The sequence below is a fragment of the Dermacentor andersoni genome, chromosome 9, assembly GCF_023375885.2.
Source record: "Dermacentor andersoni chromosome 9, qqDerAnde1_hic_scaffold, whole genome shotgun sequence".
Taxonomy (NCBI): domain Eukaryota; kingdom Metazoa; phylum Arthropoda; class Arachnida; order Ixodida; family Ixodidae; genus Dermacentor; species Dermacentor andersoni.
In genome coordinates, this window is record NC_092822.1 from 7,845,573 (window position 1) to 7,862,367 (window position 16,795).

Sequence of the window (16,795 nt, forward strand, 5' to 3'; positions counted from 1 at the left end):
GCTTTACGTTACAACTGCGATAAAAACCGAAACCAATCCAATCCAGCCCTGATCCATAAAAAACCGTAGAGCTTGCGAAGTGCGTGGAAACGTGGTGCCCGCCGTTACTTCTCCAATATGGCAAGATTTTACTGATATTTCTCGCCTTTAGAATAAACGCGCGAGCGTAATCGGCTGTCTGCGACAGCGGACAGCCAATTTTTTATGCAACCACCTCTTGACACGCTTCGGCCACTGCCGCCTCAACCCACGGGCCGCTCTGCTTCCAGCTATGATCCCCCGCTACCCTTTGGGTGCCCTAGTAATCCTGCGCCGCCTGCTTTATTATAACCCGAGGCTCTCTCCTGAGGCCTCCGTTTGCCGGTTACATGTCCCTCCAGTAGCAGTGCTTGTAAAAAATGCAATCTATTGTCGTGACGAAAAAAGCGACCCGTGACTTACACAACACCAGTGAGAACCTTGCCCGCTGACATACCTTGCCCGGCAGCGGCAGTGCCTGTAAAAAAAAGTCGTCTTTCTAGCGGCATAGATACGTTGGCCCTTCAGGCAGCTGCACCTTTGTTCTTAGTTTTGATTAATGCGAAAAGATATCGCGCTGCGATTTCTTGTGGGCGCTCTAATCATCTACGCTAACGGGCTGCGTCATTTCGATCGCAGAAGCCGCTTATGCTGCATGGCCACGAGAGGGCCATCACGCAGATCAAGTATAATCGCGAAGGGGACCTGCTGTTCTCCTGCGCCAAGGATCACTCGCCCAATGTGTACTACTCGCTCAACGGGGAGCGCCTCGGCAACTTCATCGGCCACGCTGGTGCCGTCTGGTGCATCGATGTCAACTGTATCCTTGAGCATCATTCGTGGCATACTGTTTACGGCACTGTGGTGGATACTAGTTATACGATTGGGCTCGGAAGAGGCCAAGTGCAGGAAACGTTATGTGCGAATTTAGCTTAGCATTTAAAGATTCAACGGCTTGTTAACCCGAACCGCGAATCTTTAGGAGCGAGACCAGACGCAGCAGAGCTTGGTGGCACAAGCCGTTACTTGTGACCAGCGGTTACTTGTGCGCTTACCAGTTATGGCTTAGTTTGTACAGACATCATTATTCTTTTTTTTTTTTTTTCTGAGTAATGTGAGAAATTAGTTTAGTGTCCACACGAGTGTCTGGATAACATTTTTCACTACCTAAATGCTCATTTGTTGAAAGGTGCATTCAAGTGTGCCGCCATAGTAAATTCTTGAAAGGCTCTATGATTGCATCTTCACGGTCATGAAATCCGAAGTTATTTGTGCAGATTTCTGTGGTACATTTTATTGCACAATATGTATTGCAAATAAGTGCTCCTTGTTGATGTGCTTATTCTTAGCAGTCTATAATTAGTCTGCATTGGCACCCCATTTCTCTCTCTCTCTCTCTCACTCTGCCTATCACTACACTTTCAAGGTCATTGTTTCCTCAGCTCCTAGCAGGGGACTCGACAAAAGTAATCTCGGGTGCTGGTGATAACACTTGCCGTGTCTGGGACTTGGAGCGAGGTAATTATTGTGTTTATTTATGGATATGCATGTCACATATTATTTGTAACAAGCTAACTTGCTGGGACCTCTGACATTCCTAGTAATATTTGCAAAGTGATGCAATGTTACTTTTTTTGTCCCAACAAGAATGTCTTTTGTAAACAGCAGGCTTTTGAACATCTCATGAGTAACCAACAACTTGGGTATCATGCATGCTGCAAGTTTGGTTTAGCTGCCCCATTCTCTGTCAGACAAGCTTGAAAAAGGAGCCTTCAAATGTAGTGAGCATGGCAGGTGTATACATTCACTGTTAAACCCCACTGCTTTAATTTTTGTAATCTTATAATGGCCCTAGTTGCAGGTTTATTTTGAAACCACACACAAAGACGTTTGAATGGGAGAAAACCTGCAAAAATGTATCGCAGCTATTGAAAAACTTTGGTGTAATAAGTGGAGTTCGATTTATTACAAGTCTCTTAAAAATTTGGTTAAAACATCCTTGATTGACTAAATTATAGCTTCAATATCAAAACCGGATCCCTTAGTTTGCATTCTAAGTAGATTTTTTTTTTTTTTTTACTTCAGGAGCTTGACACAAGCAGAAAGAATATATATTGGTCCTGTTCTTCTGAGAGCTGTTTGTTGCTTTTGTTGTCATTGGCTCTTTAATCACAACTGGCCCCACACAGTGTCTTGTAAAAATAGCTGAAATTGCCTTTTCCCGACATACTCTTCACAATAATGGTGCTAATTAACAGTACAGTACATAAAATCATTATATTTGGCACCAGATTTCTTATCTTGCAACAAAACAACCCATAACTGCATGCTGTATCTTATGACACAGCAATGAATGCTCACCTCACTGGACCACCAGAACAAGTTTCTCATTCAAAACCCCTTGCTGTTTTTCTGCGCTATTTTCAAGTGTAAGGATAATGAAAATGACCTGTTTACGAATTTCTCGTGAATTGTGTGACAAGCTGGCAGCACTTATCTCGAGAGAAAAATACCTCAAAAGTAATTTCCAGAGTTACAGCTGCTATCAATTTCATTGCTAGAGATGATGCTAGTTCCAGGTAAATAAGTGTTGATTTCCTTTGCATTGATTCTACGAAGTTAGGAAATGTTATTCTGTGTGTATCATACGTGATACATCGTGCAATAAGCGTCTTATTTGTTAAACCATGTGAAAACAGACATTATCGCTTCATTCAGACAGGCCACTATTGCACCATTCTGAATTTTTTGTCATGATTCGAGTCAAAAATAATCACCCATTGTACTACAGTGCTGCTCTTTCATCTGTAACTTTTATTTTTGGCAGAACAAGCTTTCACTGCATTGGTCCACACACACCCTAGAGCTTCATGCAAACTTAGCTCTGGAGAAATGTAGCACTTTTGTCAATGTGGATTCCCACAGTGGTGTTTCAGCCAGCACAAGAATTACGAGGAGTGGAGTAATCAGTTGTGACGGCTTAGACTGTGATGTGTGTGCAGCTCGTTTCAGCAATATAATCATGGTGACACATTGCTGAAGCATTCTGTTATACTTAATGAGCAACAGTGATCACTAGAAATGTCACACACATAACGTACCACAATGCTGCAAAGTTAGGAGTTCCTTCTTCAAGAACACTACTTGTCTACAAACTCACACAATAATGGTCACTATTGATGGCAGCACCACTGTATTTGCACTGATACATTACAGGGATGGAAGTGCTGTGCCAATTTCACCAACTTGTGCCAAAACAACAATTTCTAATGAAGTCAAATTTAGCAGGGTGTGCGTGTCCAGTGGCAACCAGACAGCCATAGACATGCATTTCCTAGCACTTAGCCCTGCAATCCAAGCCTATGCAGTCTGTTTCAGTGTTGGCGCCATTAGAGTTTGGGTGTGTTTGGTGGCATAATTGTAACTAGGCCACGAGAAAATGAAAACCGTTTCATCAAGTATATTGCATTACAAATGTTTTATAAAAGTGTTGCGCGTTTGCGTATAACGGAGCAGCTAAAGATGAGTTGAACTGGCACTCATTTCATGGGGCAGTCGGGAAGGAAAGCCGCATTGATTGAATAAGGTCGTAGTCTGCTCAGCGTGTGGCTCATCAGTTTCATTATAAATTTTAGCACTCGATTTGGCACCCCATTGGTACATCTACGTCAATTAATGGGCAAACGCCATGTGTGTAACATTCTAAATCTATTTTGCATGTGCACCACGTCCGGTTACCGGTTTGACAGTGCAGCACACTGACAAACAACCTGCTTGCTTTCATGAAACTTCTTGGTCACAAATGTCCAGTGGCAACCACAATCATCACTCAAATTTTCACTCGGGCTACACTGTTTTCTGCCCGGCCACACCACACAAAATCGAGCTGTTGCCACCGCAGAAAGCAAGCCAAGGCTGTAAAGCTTCATATTTAGTCAGCCTTAGTGGCCAGAGAAAGAGAGAGAAAACATTTATTTCAACCGTTGAGGTGGTTGCTCTTGAGGTCGAGTAGGTGATGTCCTCATTCTAGGACTCCACCAGCCAACTTGTGGTCATAATTAAACGTTCGGTCAAACTACAAACCTCCGAAATTGCGTTCGCAACAACGATGTTCGCAATGCAACTTGCACAGATCGAGTCCAAAAATTTTAATAAACCATCATTTGGTGAATTAAATATCAGTTGCTGTTTTACACTGGCTTTATGGAGCCTGTGGCAGAACCGCGAATCGAGCTGATTCAAAATAGTGGACGACAAAGCAGACTGGACAGCCAGTAAACATTTTTATCCCGTTATTATATTCAAAAATATCTGGGAGCTTTTTCTTGGCAATCGATATGAAGTACTGGCAAACGTGCAATGACCAGTACATCACTTCATATTTATTCTGCGGTATTCCGCTATCTTAACTGAAGGTCGCCAAGAATTAAAAATTAACTTAGGGCACTATGCGAACGATATTCACTGTACCTTGATGGCTTTTGTGCACGAACACTTTTAATTAGCTAAATTTATAAATTTAACTAGTCGATCGATGTCAGTGAAAAAGTTGTAGATGACGTTTACAAATGACTGATAACAGCATTTAAAACAACCTAGGATTCGTCAAGAACCCGCTGTGGTGGCGTAGTGGCTTTGGTGTTGTGCTGCTAAGCCTGAGGTTGCAGGATCAAATCCTGGCTGTTGCGGCCGCATTTCGATGGGGCCGAAATGCAGAAACGCCCCTGGGTGCACTGTGCATTCGGTGCACATTAAAGAACCCCAGGTGGTCGGAATTAAACTGGAGTCCTCCACTACGGCGTGCCTCATAATCATGTAGTGGTTTTGGCACATAAAACCCCAGATTTTAACTTCAATTTAATTTGTTAAGTCTTTTTTTAATGACAAGGAAATCCTGAAATAAAGAAAGGCCGCTGCGCACCAAAGATTGCATCAATCTTTACAGAAACTTCGTCAAATATTGGCACTGGGAACAAGCACCTGTGCTTTTTGCCCGATGCGTCAGCAATTTTTGGCTCACATCTTCAATCCCTATCAGAAACGAAGCAGCACAATCTTGTAATGGTTTGCTTTCGGAGCCGTTACAAGACCGTGGCCCAAGTTTGCACGTTTCACAGGGCTTCGCAGGGCTTCTTTTTTTATTTTTCTGTTGGAAAAAGGGATCACACAAAACCTAACTAATATTCCACAACCTTTGCATTGGCACCTTATTGAATAAGTAAGATAATAAATGTTAGTTCATTAAAATTAAATATCAATTGCTTGCTCACAATGAAAAAAAAAAATTCTGACTAGCAGTAACACTAGCCTGTTAACATAGAGTGAGCGCTGTTCACAGAAAGCCCTCGATTATTATTTTCTTCTTTTTCTTTTTTATTTATTTAGTAGGCACGTCCAGTATGTAATTAAATGTTGGTTTATGAGAAACCCGTATAGGCTTCCTCTGTAGCTTCATGCTACAGTAAGGTGGAGGACAATTTTTCCCTGTCATGGATGTTGCTTGCCTTGTGGGCTTCCGCAGAACTGATCTGCCGTAACTGAATAGTGTTCTGCAAAGTGAAATAAGGAACACCTTTCCTTCATATGCCTGTATTTCGCTCATACTGACATTTATAAAGCTGCTCCAAAACTGACAGTACCTGGTCCAAACTTGCTCCAAAGTGCCAAATTTGCTGCTCCCAGAGCTGCTCCAAAGCTTCCTTGGCTGCTTCCATCCCTGCATTATGAGGATGTTGTATGAACAAGCATATATATTGTTGCGTATATGCAGTGTTTTATTTGCTTATTTAGCACTGTGTTTTACATCCCCTTGTTGAATTGTATTGTGCAACCTTATTGTACATTTACTTTTGTATTTATGCATCCTTTCATTTTGTATGCTACCTACGCTCCTCCTGCTTGGGCTCTTACAGGGGTCTGCAGTATGTTGTAAGTTATAAAAAATAGGTGGGAAACAGGTCAGATTTGCTACAACTTGATGACAGCAGTGCCAAATTGCCAGAACATGGTATAGAAACTGAACACATGAAACTTGCAAAACTTAAGAAGTGGATTCATACTGCAGCATACAAGTAAACAAATTGAAATCTGAAGCTTGTACACCCATGCAGGTGTGAAGCATCATTTCCCTTGCTGTAGAAGGATCACAACCACCAGTTTCTTTATCAGTAAACCTAAGTGAAGGCCTATGGCGCACCGGATTTTTAGACTACTGTGCATGACATGATTTTAGATGCTCAGTTTGCACAACGGTACAAAGGGTATTTTTGCTAGTGAAGTTGTGCGGTTATCTTGGCCAGTGAAACAGAGCATTGTGTGTTTCAATGTGACACACCAAATCATGTTGGTGGCATGTTGCAGCGGAGGTGACAAAAATATTTTTCTAAATATTCGCACATGTTCTTGGATTCTTTAATAATGTGAGATTTTTTTCTCATGTGCAGGAGTGAACATAAACACAATCGAGACAGCAACAGCAGTAAGAACATGCATGTTCTCGTTCAGCGGCCGCATGCTCATGTACAGCACAGACAAGGCTATGGGACGTTTCTGTGAGATTCACATTGTCGACATGGCTGACCGAAGACAGATGGGTGAGTGTATGGAGGGGATGTTTACTAAGTTGCCTAGCTGCAAAGAGTGTTGCATGGTGGTTTTAGAATGTGGCTGCCGACCATCAATTACACCAGTTAATTTGGAGGCCTCTAAGGTGCAATTATTTTTACCTACGCTCTCCACCTTGCGGGTTTCCGCAGAGCTATTACGTCAAACTCATGCCTTTGCTTCGAGTTGTTGACAAATTCGACTTTGCCCTACCATCTGCTAGGCGCCTGGTTAGCTCAGATGGTAGAGCGGCTGCCCCGGAAAGGCGGTGGTCCCGGGTTCGAGTCCCGGACCAGGACGACTTTTTCTTACACTGCGAGGCTTTTCTTTCGAGGAACCCGTATGGGTTTCCTTTGTAGCAATTGCTACGAACGGGTGGATGTCTAATTGTCCCTTTATTCATTACTTCTCTCCACCTTGCGGGCTTCCGCAGAACTATTTTGTCAATTATTTTTACCTTATAACACAAGCACAGCTTTAAGTGTGGCTGAAAGTCACCCTTCTAAAGATCTTGCAATGCTTGTTTTATGCTGAAATATGAATTGGCTGCAGGTAGAATTGGGAGTAAAGACGTCGCACAGTTATTTGGCTGTTCAAACTGCTCGCACCTAACTAGCTCACTTAAGGGATGATGTCCTAATCAAGTGAAGTGATCTTACAATTTGGTCATGATTGTACAGCGATTTTATTAAGTAGGTGGTGGTACCACAAAGGTGTTTGCATATTGAGCAGGTGTGAAAAATCAGTCAGTGACTGTGCGACAGGTGTGTGCTGCATCACGGGAGCTGGCACCACACTGCTCTCTTAAAATTTTGCTTTTTATTCTTTGGAACACTGATGAGTCAGTTTAGCATAACTTAATGTTTGCCTTCAGTGAACCTTTGTGGTTAGATATAAAGATTAATCTATAAAATGGCTGAATAATAAAAGCACACATCTAATAGTGACATAATTTAACACACAGTACAAGAACACGGAATAGGCAGGAAAGAAGACATGTCTGTGTTCTGTGACCTTGTACGGTGCATTAAATTATGCATCCCCAGCAAGGCCCAGCTTTTCACTCTTCTGTAATGTCGAGACTGCGGTGTCCTCTTGCAGAGGGCCAAGACTCGGCCATGGTGATCCCTGTCAACCAGAGCAAGGTGACAAGTGCCCTTTGGTGGCACTACGATGATGGCATCCTGTCAGCACATGAGGACGGCACGTTGGCCACGTGGGACGTCAAGTCAGGCATGCAGCTGAACCAGATCAAGGGCCACAACCTGACCATCAATGACCTACAGTATTCTAAAGACCAAAGCTTTTTCATCACTGCTTCGAAGGACACCACCTCAAAGGCAAGGCTTTACTCTGAGGCTGCAAGGATTGCCACAGTGGAGAAATTGTTTGATTGCTCTTCACTGTGTGGTCTAAGCTTTCAACACGGAGAACACTCTAGGCAGTGTTGTTTGTTTTGCTGGTCGCTTGATTGTGAACTCTCTCAACAAGCTCAAATATTTTGCCTTGCCTTCAGTCTTGCAGCTTCTCATTATATTAACATTGACATTTATGCTTGAGAAAATATTTGCTCATTTAATATTCATAATATTTCTTCCCTGATAAAGGTTCACTGCTCTCTGCTTCTCAGTATGTTCATGCTTATTGTTTTGAAAAGGGCTATCTTAAATGTTGCTGTCATTTATTTATTTGCTGTCAATCGCTAACAGATGCTAATTGTTTTCCATGTTCATGCACTGCAGTATGCCTGCAGTGCACAGCATACCACTGGTTTCCAAGCTTATTTAATGGGTCTCCTGTGGTCATTCTCAAATGATGTAGCCAGTGTCATGTGTGAATATAGTACTTTTCGTCGCTTTTATGACCAACACTCTGGGGTTTCACGCCTTTTTCTTGCAGCTATTTGATGCGGACACCCTGGAGCACCTCAAGACTTACAAGACAGAGCGACCTGTCAATTCAGCCGCCATCTCTCCTATCAGGGAACATGTGAGTCCCCCATTGGTGTGTCTGAGGGAAGTCCATTGTTCCATAGGGGAAGAACATGCACCTTCCACGCAATATTGTAACCCCAGGGCTCGAAATGGGCAATGATTCTAATTTGAATTCTGCCCCCTTTTGCACTTTGTCATTAGCCTAAGTTGCACACTGCCTACACATCACTGTAATAAGCCAGTCTGGAGAGGTGAATGGAATGATAAGAATGGAATATTATTGAGCAAAACGAATTGTTGCAATGTACTTTTCCACATCAGAATTTCATCATAATTGCAGACTACTTCTGGCAATGAAGCCAAAGCTGTGAAACCAAGTGCATGTGTGGCATTGATAATATAATAAGAATGTATAATATATTGATATCCTTGCTAACAGAGTTCACAAGCTACTTACTGTGCATCTTCTAATAACACTATGGTTGTTTAACGTGTCCCTGAAACAGTTTGGACGAATTTTGTTGACACATAGTGCTGTACACTACGCACCTATTCTACTGTAGCTGTACTACAGTAAAACATTAGCGCCGTAATTTAAACAAACTGTCTTATATTAAGAGAGCTACGGATAATTACAAGTTAACCTTCTCCCTTGCCATTCTTTTTCTGCTCAACTCGTTCACTGAGTGATTGGGGCTAAGCTCCACCGTCACAGGTGCTGGGTCATGATGTGACGTCACGTCGTCTACTTCCAGTCGTCTTGGCGCCAGTACGTGAAGCCTCTCCAACCTCTCTGCTGGCCACCTAGCCATTGATGCCCCGCAAGAGCTATCCAAGCAGCATGCGTTGCAAGCGTCCTGTCATAGCATCGAGCATGTCCGGTATTCTGGTAACCACAGGCGAGCTGGGCGTTTTGCCGGATTGGCAAAGGTGTAAACTAAAGCCCCTCCATACTACTACCGCTGTGATGAAGGAGCTTTAGCTCAAATGTGACCAGCCTGAGCAGCCTGCATGGTGTGGCCACCTGGTGGCACAGAGCTTAACCAGCCAAACACAGAGCTAATATTGCTGTAACCAAGTGTAAAACAATTTAAACATTTAGAAAGACCACATGTTCACGATTGCGCTCCTGCCGAAAATTTACATCAGCAGCAAAGCAGAATATACTTGCTTACTGCTATATTAGCTCTGTGCCCCAAGGTGGCTGCACTGTGCAGGCCGTTCACGTTTGCGCCTCCAGTCATCCAGTAAAACACCCAGTCCACTTATGCTTGAGTTTGCCTGAATACTGGACACGCTAAAGCTCTCTATTATTGTAGTAATCCTCCGGCATGAAGTGAAAGCCGCAAACGTGTAGGTGCTGGCGCCGATTGAATGCCGACAGTCCGATGCACTGCAGTGACTCTGCTCGTCTGTTGCCTGACAGACGGGCATGATGTTCCAGCGATGATCGCTTTGTTACCTCGTTCATTGAGTGTGATGTGTTCATGTTTGCCTGTGCATGCTGACACCATGCTTGTTAATTCAGTTAGTAAGCGAATATTTTCAAGTTTATACTGCCAATAGAGCTACTATCCTTACTTCGTATAGCTGTCTACTAATTTGCTATCGCAATCGACGCTCCGTGTTTCGGGCGAAACTGTGACTTCCTAATCTTTCATTAGCCTCCGTGATAAGTCAGGATGGCTTGGGCCCAGCCCGTATGGACGAGGCTCAAGCCATTTTGACCAATCACAGAAGGCCAATAGCAGATTTAGGATAAAAACAGATTGGAATAGTAGTTTTACATTATACTAGCCCTACTATACCAAAAAAAGTCTCAAATACGATAAGGTGCATTAGACCTTTGTTTTGCTGCATTGCAATTTATATACACTTATTAGTTGTGCCTCTAATTTGTCTGCTTGCTATTGCTATTGCGACTCTGTCTGCAATGCTAATATTTACAAAAATACTGTCGGTTGTACCATATCTTGTTGGTTTATCGCTGTATTGCTGAGTATGTTAGAACAACATAATTTCATTGTTATGATTTCCATACATATTTGCAGCTACTATATCTTGAAACTTCTCCAGCATTGCATGTCAGTTCATCTGGTCCTTATCCTTCAAAAACCTTGAATTCTGTGAAACTTTCAATACCTAACATTTGTGGAATAGAGGGTCTCTGCAACAATTTGTTGTTACTGCTAGTTGCGTTGCAAGGTTTTGTGAAGTTCTTGTAGCAAGTGGCAAGTAACAGCACCAATGCTGTCAAGCACAAGCTTCTTGTCTAGCTTGTGAATGAGTGGGTGCGGCTTTCTTTTTGGCTATAGTAGTCGGGTTTATTAATATGCATGAACTTAACATGATCACTGATCAGGCATGAACATGAGAGATCACTCATTGCCAGGAGCACTGCCATTGGTGACATATCAACGGTTAACCGTCAGATGTGATTCAGCGTGACCATCTTTTGGCAGGTCGTGCTTGGTGGTGGTCAGGAGGCCATGGATGTGACAACATCATCCGTGAAAGCCGGAAAGTTCGATGCCCGTTTCTTTCATCTCATCTTCGAAGAGGAGTTTGGCCGAGTCAAGGATCACTTCGGTCCCATTAACAGCGTTGCATTCCATCCAGATGGCAAGAGGTATGCATTATTTCGTATCAATCTGCTTTTCGATAAATCTTGTTTGCTGCCATAACCTCAGGAAAGGTGAGACCTTGACAAAGTTAAAAAAAATCACAAGCAATTCATTGCGGCAGACACATCCCCCTCTCATGACCAGTGACGAAAAGGGGAAATGCAAATTCAATTTTATGGGCTTAGCTGTGTAAGATGTCAATGTAGTTTGCTTGATGGTTGTTGTTGCCACCCACGTAATTCCCCAAAGGGAAACCTGAGCTGACAGTCGTTGCTTTAAAGGGACCCTAAAATGATTTTGACAATTTTGCTTAAATGTACTGAGTCGCTAGCGTAGGTCCATTATTAAGTGACACATTTAGGCGCTCCACATAAAGTATGCAATTGATGATAAGGTTTTTGATGATAAGTTGGGCGAGCTATTCAATTGGCTACCCAAGATTTTATCATCGGTAATTTTTTAAGCTTTATGGTGAAAGAAATGTAGTTTGTAATGCAGTCGCCGACTGACTTTTCGGACTCCAAAAATTCGGAAATGCTCAATTATTCGGTCTGGTTCGCGGCACCGCCATTCTCCCCATAGACCATAATGTATAACAACTGCTGAAAGTTCGGACACCTTGTAACCTCTCGTCTGATTTTTCGGACACTCCTTGAGCCAACTCTATCGATAGCACCATGCACCGACTCTGACCGGTACATGGTTCGACTTGCTGAGTGCCATTTTTGTTTTGAACGAAGCCTCCTTGCTGCCCCATGAAGTGGCGCTACTGCAAATCCCCGCTCATCGTCATCGTTACTGCCTGGTTCGTGGCCGCAGCAGTTCAGGTCTCAGCTTAGTAATAAGCCATGTCAAGACAAAAGGTGACATCAGCTGATTTGTTTCTTTCTTCATGCGCAAAGAAAGCTGCGAGACATTTTTCGTTTGTGCGACTGGTGTCGGCGTGATGGCGTGGTGATGTTTGCATTGTGTGCTGTGTCGAGGTTGCGGTGATTCAACGCAGCATACGGAAACATCGCGCCAAGTGTCTAATGGCGGCGACAGTGCCCGCGCAGACTGCGCTGGGGAATGCCGGCAAGCGGGTGCCGGGAGGCCTAGGATTTGTCGCCTTCCGATGTGCTCCTTACTGACGGCGAAAATGTTCTGCCAAGACCTGCTCATTGGTTGCATTGCGATTCTGGACACTGTCTCATTTGACAGTTTCACAGGTGCTGACACTGCTGTAGTGACGTGCGCATAACTCGACGACGGCGAAATCATTCGTCAGGTTCCTGCTGCACCGCCGGACGATGACTCCGTGTCGGAAGATGACGCACCATGTGCTACGCTGCCGTCGCATGCGGAGCGTGTACAAGCGGTGACTGTGCGTTGAGCCGCCTATAGTGACCGTACGACCCTCTCCGAGATTCAGGCTTATCTGATTGCGCGTAAACGGAACAGCGTGCAACGGCACATTCAGGATTTCTTGAAGCCTACTGCCGAGCCCGAAAAAGTGCGTGGAAATAAAGGATTTCCTTTTTTTTTTCTTAATCTGCTTTTTCGGACACCTGTTTATTCGGACATTTCCGCAGTCCCTCTGAGGTCTGAATAAACGGTCGGCGACTGTAGTTGGAGTGTTGGTTAACTTCTTTCTCTCAAAAATATAGTAAGAAAAGAAAAATACCGTATTTATTTGAATCGAAGTCAATATTGCAGCAGCTACTAGCCGTGCCAGTAGCCAACCGTACACAAGTGAGGACGCCACTTTGACCTGTGTTGTGTCGGCCATATCGGTGTGCAGCGTGGTGTTATCGCGATGGCACCAAGCAGGAGATGCCACTACAGTGCCACTTTCAAGCGAAAAGTTGTGATAGCCGCAGAGGCATCGTCGAACCTTCAAGCCGGGCGGGACTACGGCGTCGACGAGAAAAGCGTCCGTCATTGGAGGGGACAACGACAGCAGCTTTTTGCGTGCGCCGCAATGAGGATGGCATTTAGTGGACCAAAGAAAGGCCGTCACCGTGAAGTGGAGACAGTCTTGGCCGACTTTGTTCGGACGCAGAGAGCAGCTGCCCTTCCAGTGACAACACAAGTGCTCCAAGCGAAAGCTAGGGAACTTTTGAGGGAGCGAAGCCTAACGCCAAATGATTTCAAAGCCAGCCGGTGCTGGCTTCAGAAATTCATGAAGCACTTTGGCTTCAGCCTCCGACGTCGCACTTCAATCAACCAGAAGCTGCCAAGCGATTTCGAAGAAAAGCTGATAGCTTTTCAGCGCTACGTGCTGCGAAAGAAAGAAGCGGCAGGCTACAACCTTGGGTAAATCGGCAACGCCGACCAGACGGCTGTGTATTTTGATATGCCAGTGGCGTACACCGTGAATGAAAAGGGTGCCAAGGAGGTGAAGGTGCGCTCTGCGGGCTATGAGAAGCAGCAGGCAACTGTGATGCTGTGCTGCACAGCTGATGGGCATCAACTCCCTCCTTATATGATATTTAAAAGGAAGACACTGCCTGCTCGAGAAACTTTTCCGAGAAATGTCATTGTGTAGGCAAATGAGAATAGGTGGATGATGGGTGCGATGGTGGAAGAGTGGGTTAAGTGTGTGGCGACGGCGTCCAGGAGCCCTTTTGACAAAGAACTCGCTCCTTGTCGACTACTCTTACCGTGGGCACTTGACCGACAACCTGAAGGCTTCGCTCGCCCAAGCGAACACAGACCTCGCTGTCATATCGGGCCACTTGATGTCTGCATCAACAAACCTTTCAAGGATCGTCTGCGGAAATATTACACGGACTGGTTGACTGATGAAGACCACATGCTAAGGACAACGGGCCGCATCAAATGTGCATCGCTATCGCAGCTGGTGGGCTGGGTAGCTGCAGCGTGGAACGACATCCCAGGTACTTTGATCGTGCGCGCCTTTAAAAAGTGCAGCATATCTAACACGCTTGACGGTACCGAAGATAGTGCACTGTTTGAAGGTGACAGTGACAAGGAACACAGCGACGAATCTAGCAGCGACGACAACATTGAATGAGCTCTGTACGTTCAGATTCAATAAATGCTGTTTGCATTTTGTGAATGCTGTCCTCGCTTTTTTTGTTCGGCCTACATTCGAGGTAATATGTATATATTTTTGTTGGCTTCGGACTTTAGGGGGTCGGCTTAGAATCGGGGTCGGCCTAGACACGAGCAAATACGGTATACAGTGACAATGCATCACTACACTTAAGGAGGGAGGCTACCCTCGGATACCAACTTTTTTGTTTATTGAGATATCTTAATGAAATTTTCGAGATAGACTCATGGCAAAAGCATTAGTAGAACTACAAAATTTCATGCAGTTATGTTCACTGGTTCTCAAGTTACAGCGATATGTCAGAATGGTGCACATGGTTTTCTTATTCCAGGCCTGGAGAATTTTCAGAAGGCGCTGCAACTGGGAAATTCACTATGATGATTCCCAGGTGGATACCTCAGGGCAAGAGAGAGCCCTTTTTTTAAATTTTCTTGCTGAAAAGCGTTAGCAGGCCACCGAATTTAGTGTTGGTGATTAAGATATTATCAATCAAATTTTGATTAAATATCACAAATCAGACACAATATATAAAACAAAAATGGGCTTGTCTTGCCCCTAGAAATTTATTCAGATACACAATAAAAAAAAACTGAGCAGTCAAAGAGAGATGGCTGTAACAAGCAGCCTCACCAGCCAAAAAAATCATATTGAGAAAATGAGCTTTGAAAGTTTTGAGCACATATATTGGTCTAAAATGACCCTGCAGCGTAACTGGTGATGTCCTTAGGCACTTTCTTCTTTTGCCGCCTTTCCAACTTCTCTTTCGATCGCTTCTTGACCTTTTTCAAGCACAGAGAATCTTTCTTGGCTGCCCGTTGAATGGCCAGGTGGCCAGGTGTTAGTCCCACTGATGAACATAGCTCTTGGGTGGCCCAGCCAGCATTATATCTTAAAACTGCCTCATGCAGTGCTGTCTCTGCAGCAATCAGTGACGCATGCTGCTCTTTATTCATCAGGGACCGCAGCACAGCACAGAGTGAAATTATTCTGATGCATTCTGTGTCATTGCTCCCAGGCAGCATTGCAGAAGAGAAGCCTGTGAGAGGCGCTCAAAAACAGGTAGCAGTGCTTCTACAACATAGCCTGGAAGATTGTACCGATGCTTCGGAGGTGGCACACTGTCACTCTTGCTGGCATAATGACGACATCACGAGTCCGCACCCTCAGGGCACAAGTCGTGGTGAGGATCCTCGTCCGTCGATGTCACGTAGTGGTACGATGCCGTTACTGCACACTGCATTACAGCCACATTGTTGGAATTGTTCTGTAGGGCACAGCCATAATAGTCGGTCAACTTGTCCATGAGGGTCTTTGTCAGCCTCCCCTTCCCTCCTAAAGCCTTGTCACTTTTCTGCACAAGGTTGCGCAGTGCTGTCCCCATCTATTCTGGACGGGGTTCAGGCATTTCTCTTTTGAAATGGGGACCAGTCCATAAAGATTTTCTTGCACAAGGGCAGAAAAGGTGGCACTATCTCCGTCAGACATGAGCATTGTGTAACGGAGGTTGTGCTTTGGCACCGAACGTGAGAAAAGGATGACAGCTGCCTCAACCTCCATCCTCCCAGACTTAGAGTCAGTGTTTTTTTTGGCGCACATGATCCTCTTGCCAGCTTGCGTAGCCTGGGTCTTCAGGCTTTGGTTCTACTTGGCAAACAAGGCACTGGTTCGATAAAACAATGGCGTCCAAGATGAGGCCTGTATGATGTTCAATTATTGCACCAACTCCAATATGGGACATGTGGCCACGCTTGTGCCATGTTCCATCAAAATTTACTGTGATATCGCTGCTTCCATTTCCTTATACAGTGAAACCTCATTAAACCGTAGTTGGTCGGAGCTCGGAAAAAGTATGTACTAAACGGTAGTACTGTTTAACCAAAATAGCATGAGATGCCCACGTACCTGTCGAAAACGGAACTCAGAGAGAGTGCGATGAAAGGGGGAAAAAATTGCAGTATTTATTCACTTCACGCGACAAAGGTATTATTTTCGTTTGATGCCGCGGCGACATAGCACGTCAACAGCGACCTCAAACTTACTGAAGCTGCGTGTCGGCTTTTCAGCCAGCCCCCTCTTCTCGGCAAACACTCGCATGGCAGATTCCTCATTGGCGTTACGTATTCTCTGTGCACGCGCGCAGTAGTGCTGCAGAAGTCCCAGTGCGCCTTTTTCATTGCCAGGTGCCAGAGTTTAGAATACTTTTTGTTTGCAATAGAGTTACGTTATCGCGCCCCTGTTCTCGTTGCAACGATTGCATTCATGAGGCTGACGTAATGCGCAGCTTCTGCCACTGTCGGGCCTGAATCGCCCGTGCTGTCGCTTTTCGTGTCGTCCTCATCACTGTCGCTAGTCGACACTTCGGCAACAGCAGAGGCAACGATGGCGAAAAGTCAAACCTCGTAGCCGACATCTCTTGGCGGTCGCAGCAGCGCTGCCGAGCGACTTCTTCGCATTCCAAATGCCACACACCGTAGTCAACAGCAGATCCCTGTCGCGTGCCGGCGCCGACTTCGTGTCACGTGCGATAGCACAGACGATGTATAATTTTTCTTCTGTGC

General features: G+C 44.7%; 1 protein-coding gene and 1 non-coding gene across 3 annotated transcripts in view; both read left to right on the forward strand.

The window, feature by feature from the left end:
• The window catches only part of eIF3i (eukaryotic translation initiation factor 3 subunit i), a 36,432-nt gene that overhangs the window by 12,759 nt on the left and 6,878 nt on the right, over positions 1–16,795 (forward strand). Inside the window, exons 1-7 of one of the 2 annotated variants that reach the window (XM_055068473.2) lie at positions 35–120; positions 658–838; positions 1,471–1,536; positions 6,462–6,611; positions 7,723–7,961; positions 8,521–8,610; positions 11,018–11,184. In XM_055068473.2, the coding sequence (XP_054924448.1) occupies positions 118–120; positions 658–838; positions 1,471–1,536; positions 6,462–6,611; positions 7,723–7,961; positions 8,521–8,610; positions 11,018–11,184 (896 nt within the window). In that variant the 5' untranslated portion in view covers positions 35–117. Of the gene's footprint in view, positions 1–34; positions 121–657; positions 839–1,470; positions 1,537–6,461; positions 6,612–7,722; positions 7,962–8,520; positions 8,611–11,017; positions 11,185–16,795 lie in introns of those variants that run through there. The other variant, XM_050174673.3, reaches the window with a different exon arrangement.
• On the forward strand, positions 6,847–6,921 carry TRNAS-GGA (transfer RNA serine (anticodon GGA)). The gene has a single exon. It is a non-coding gene; the product is annotated as a tRNA-Ser (tRNA).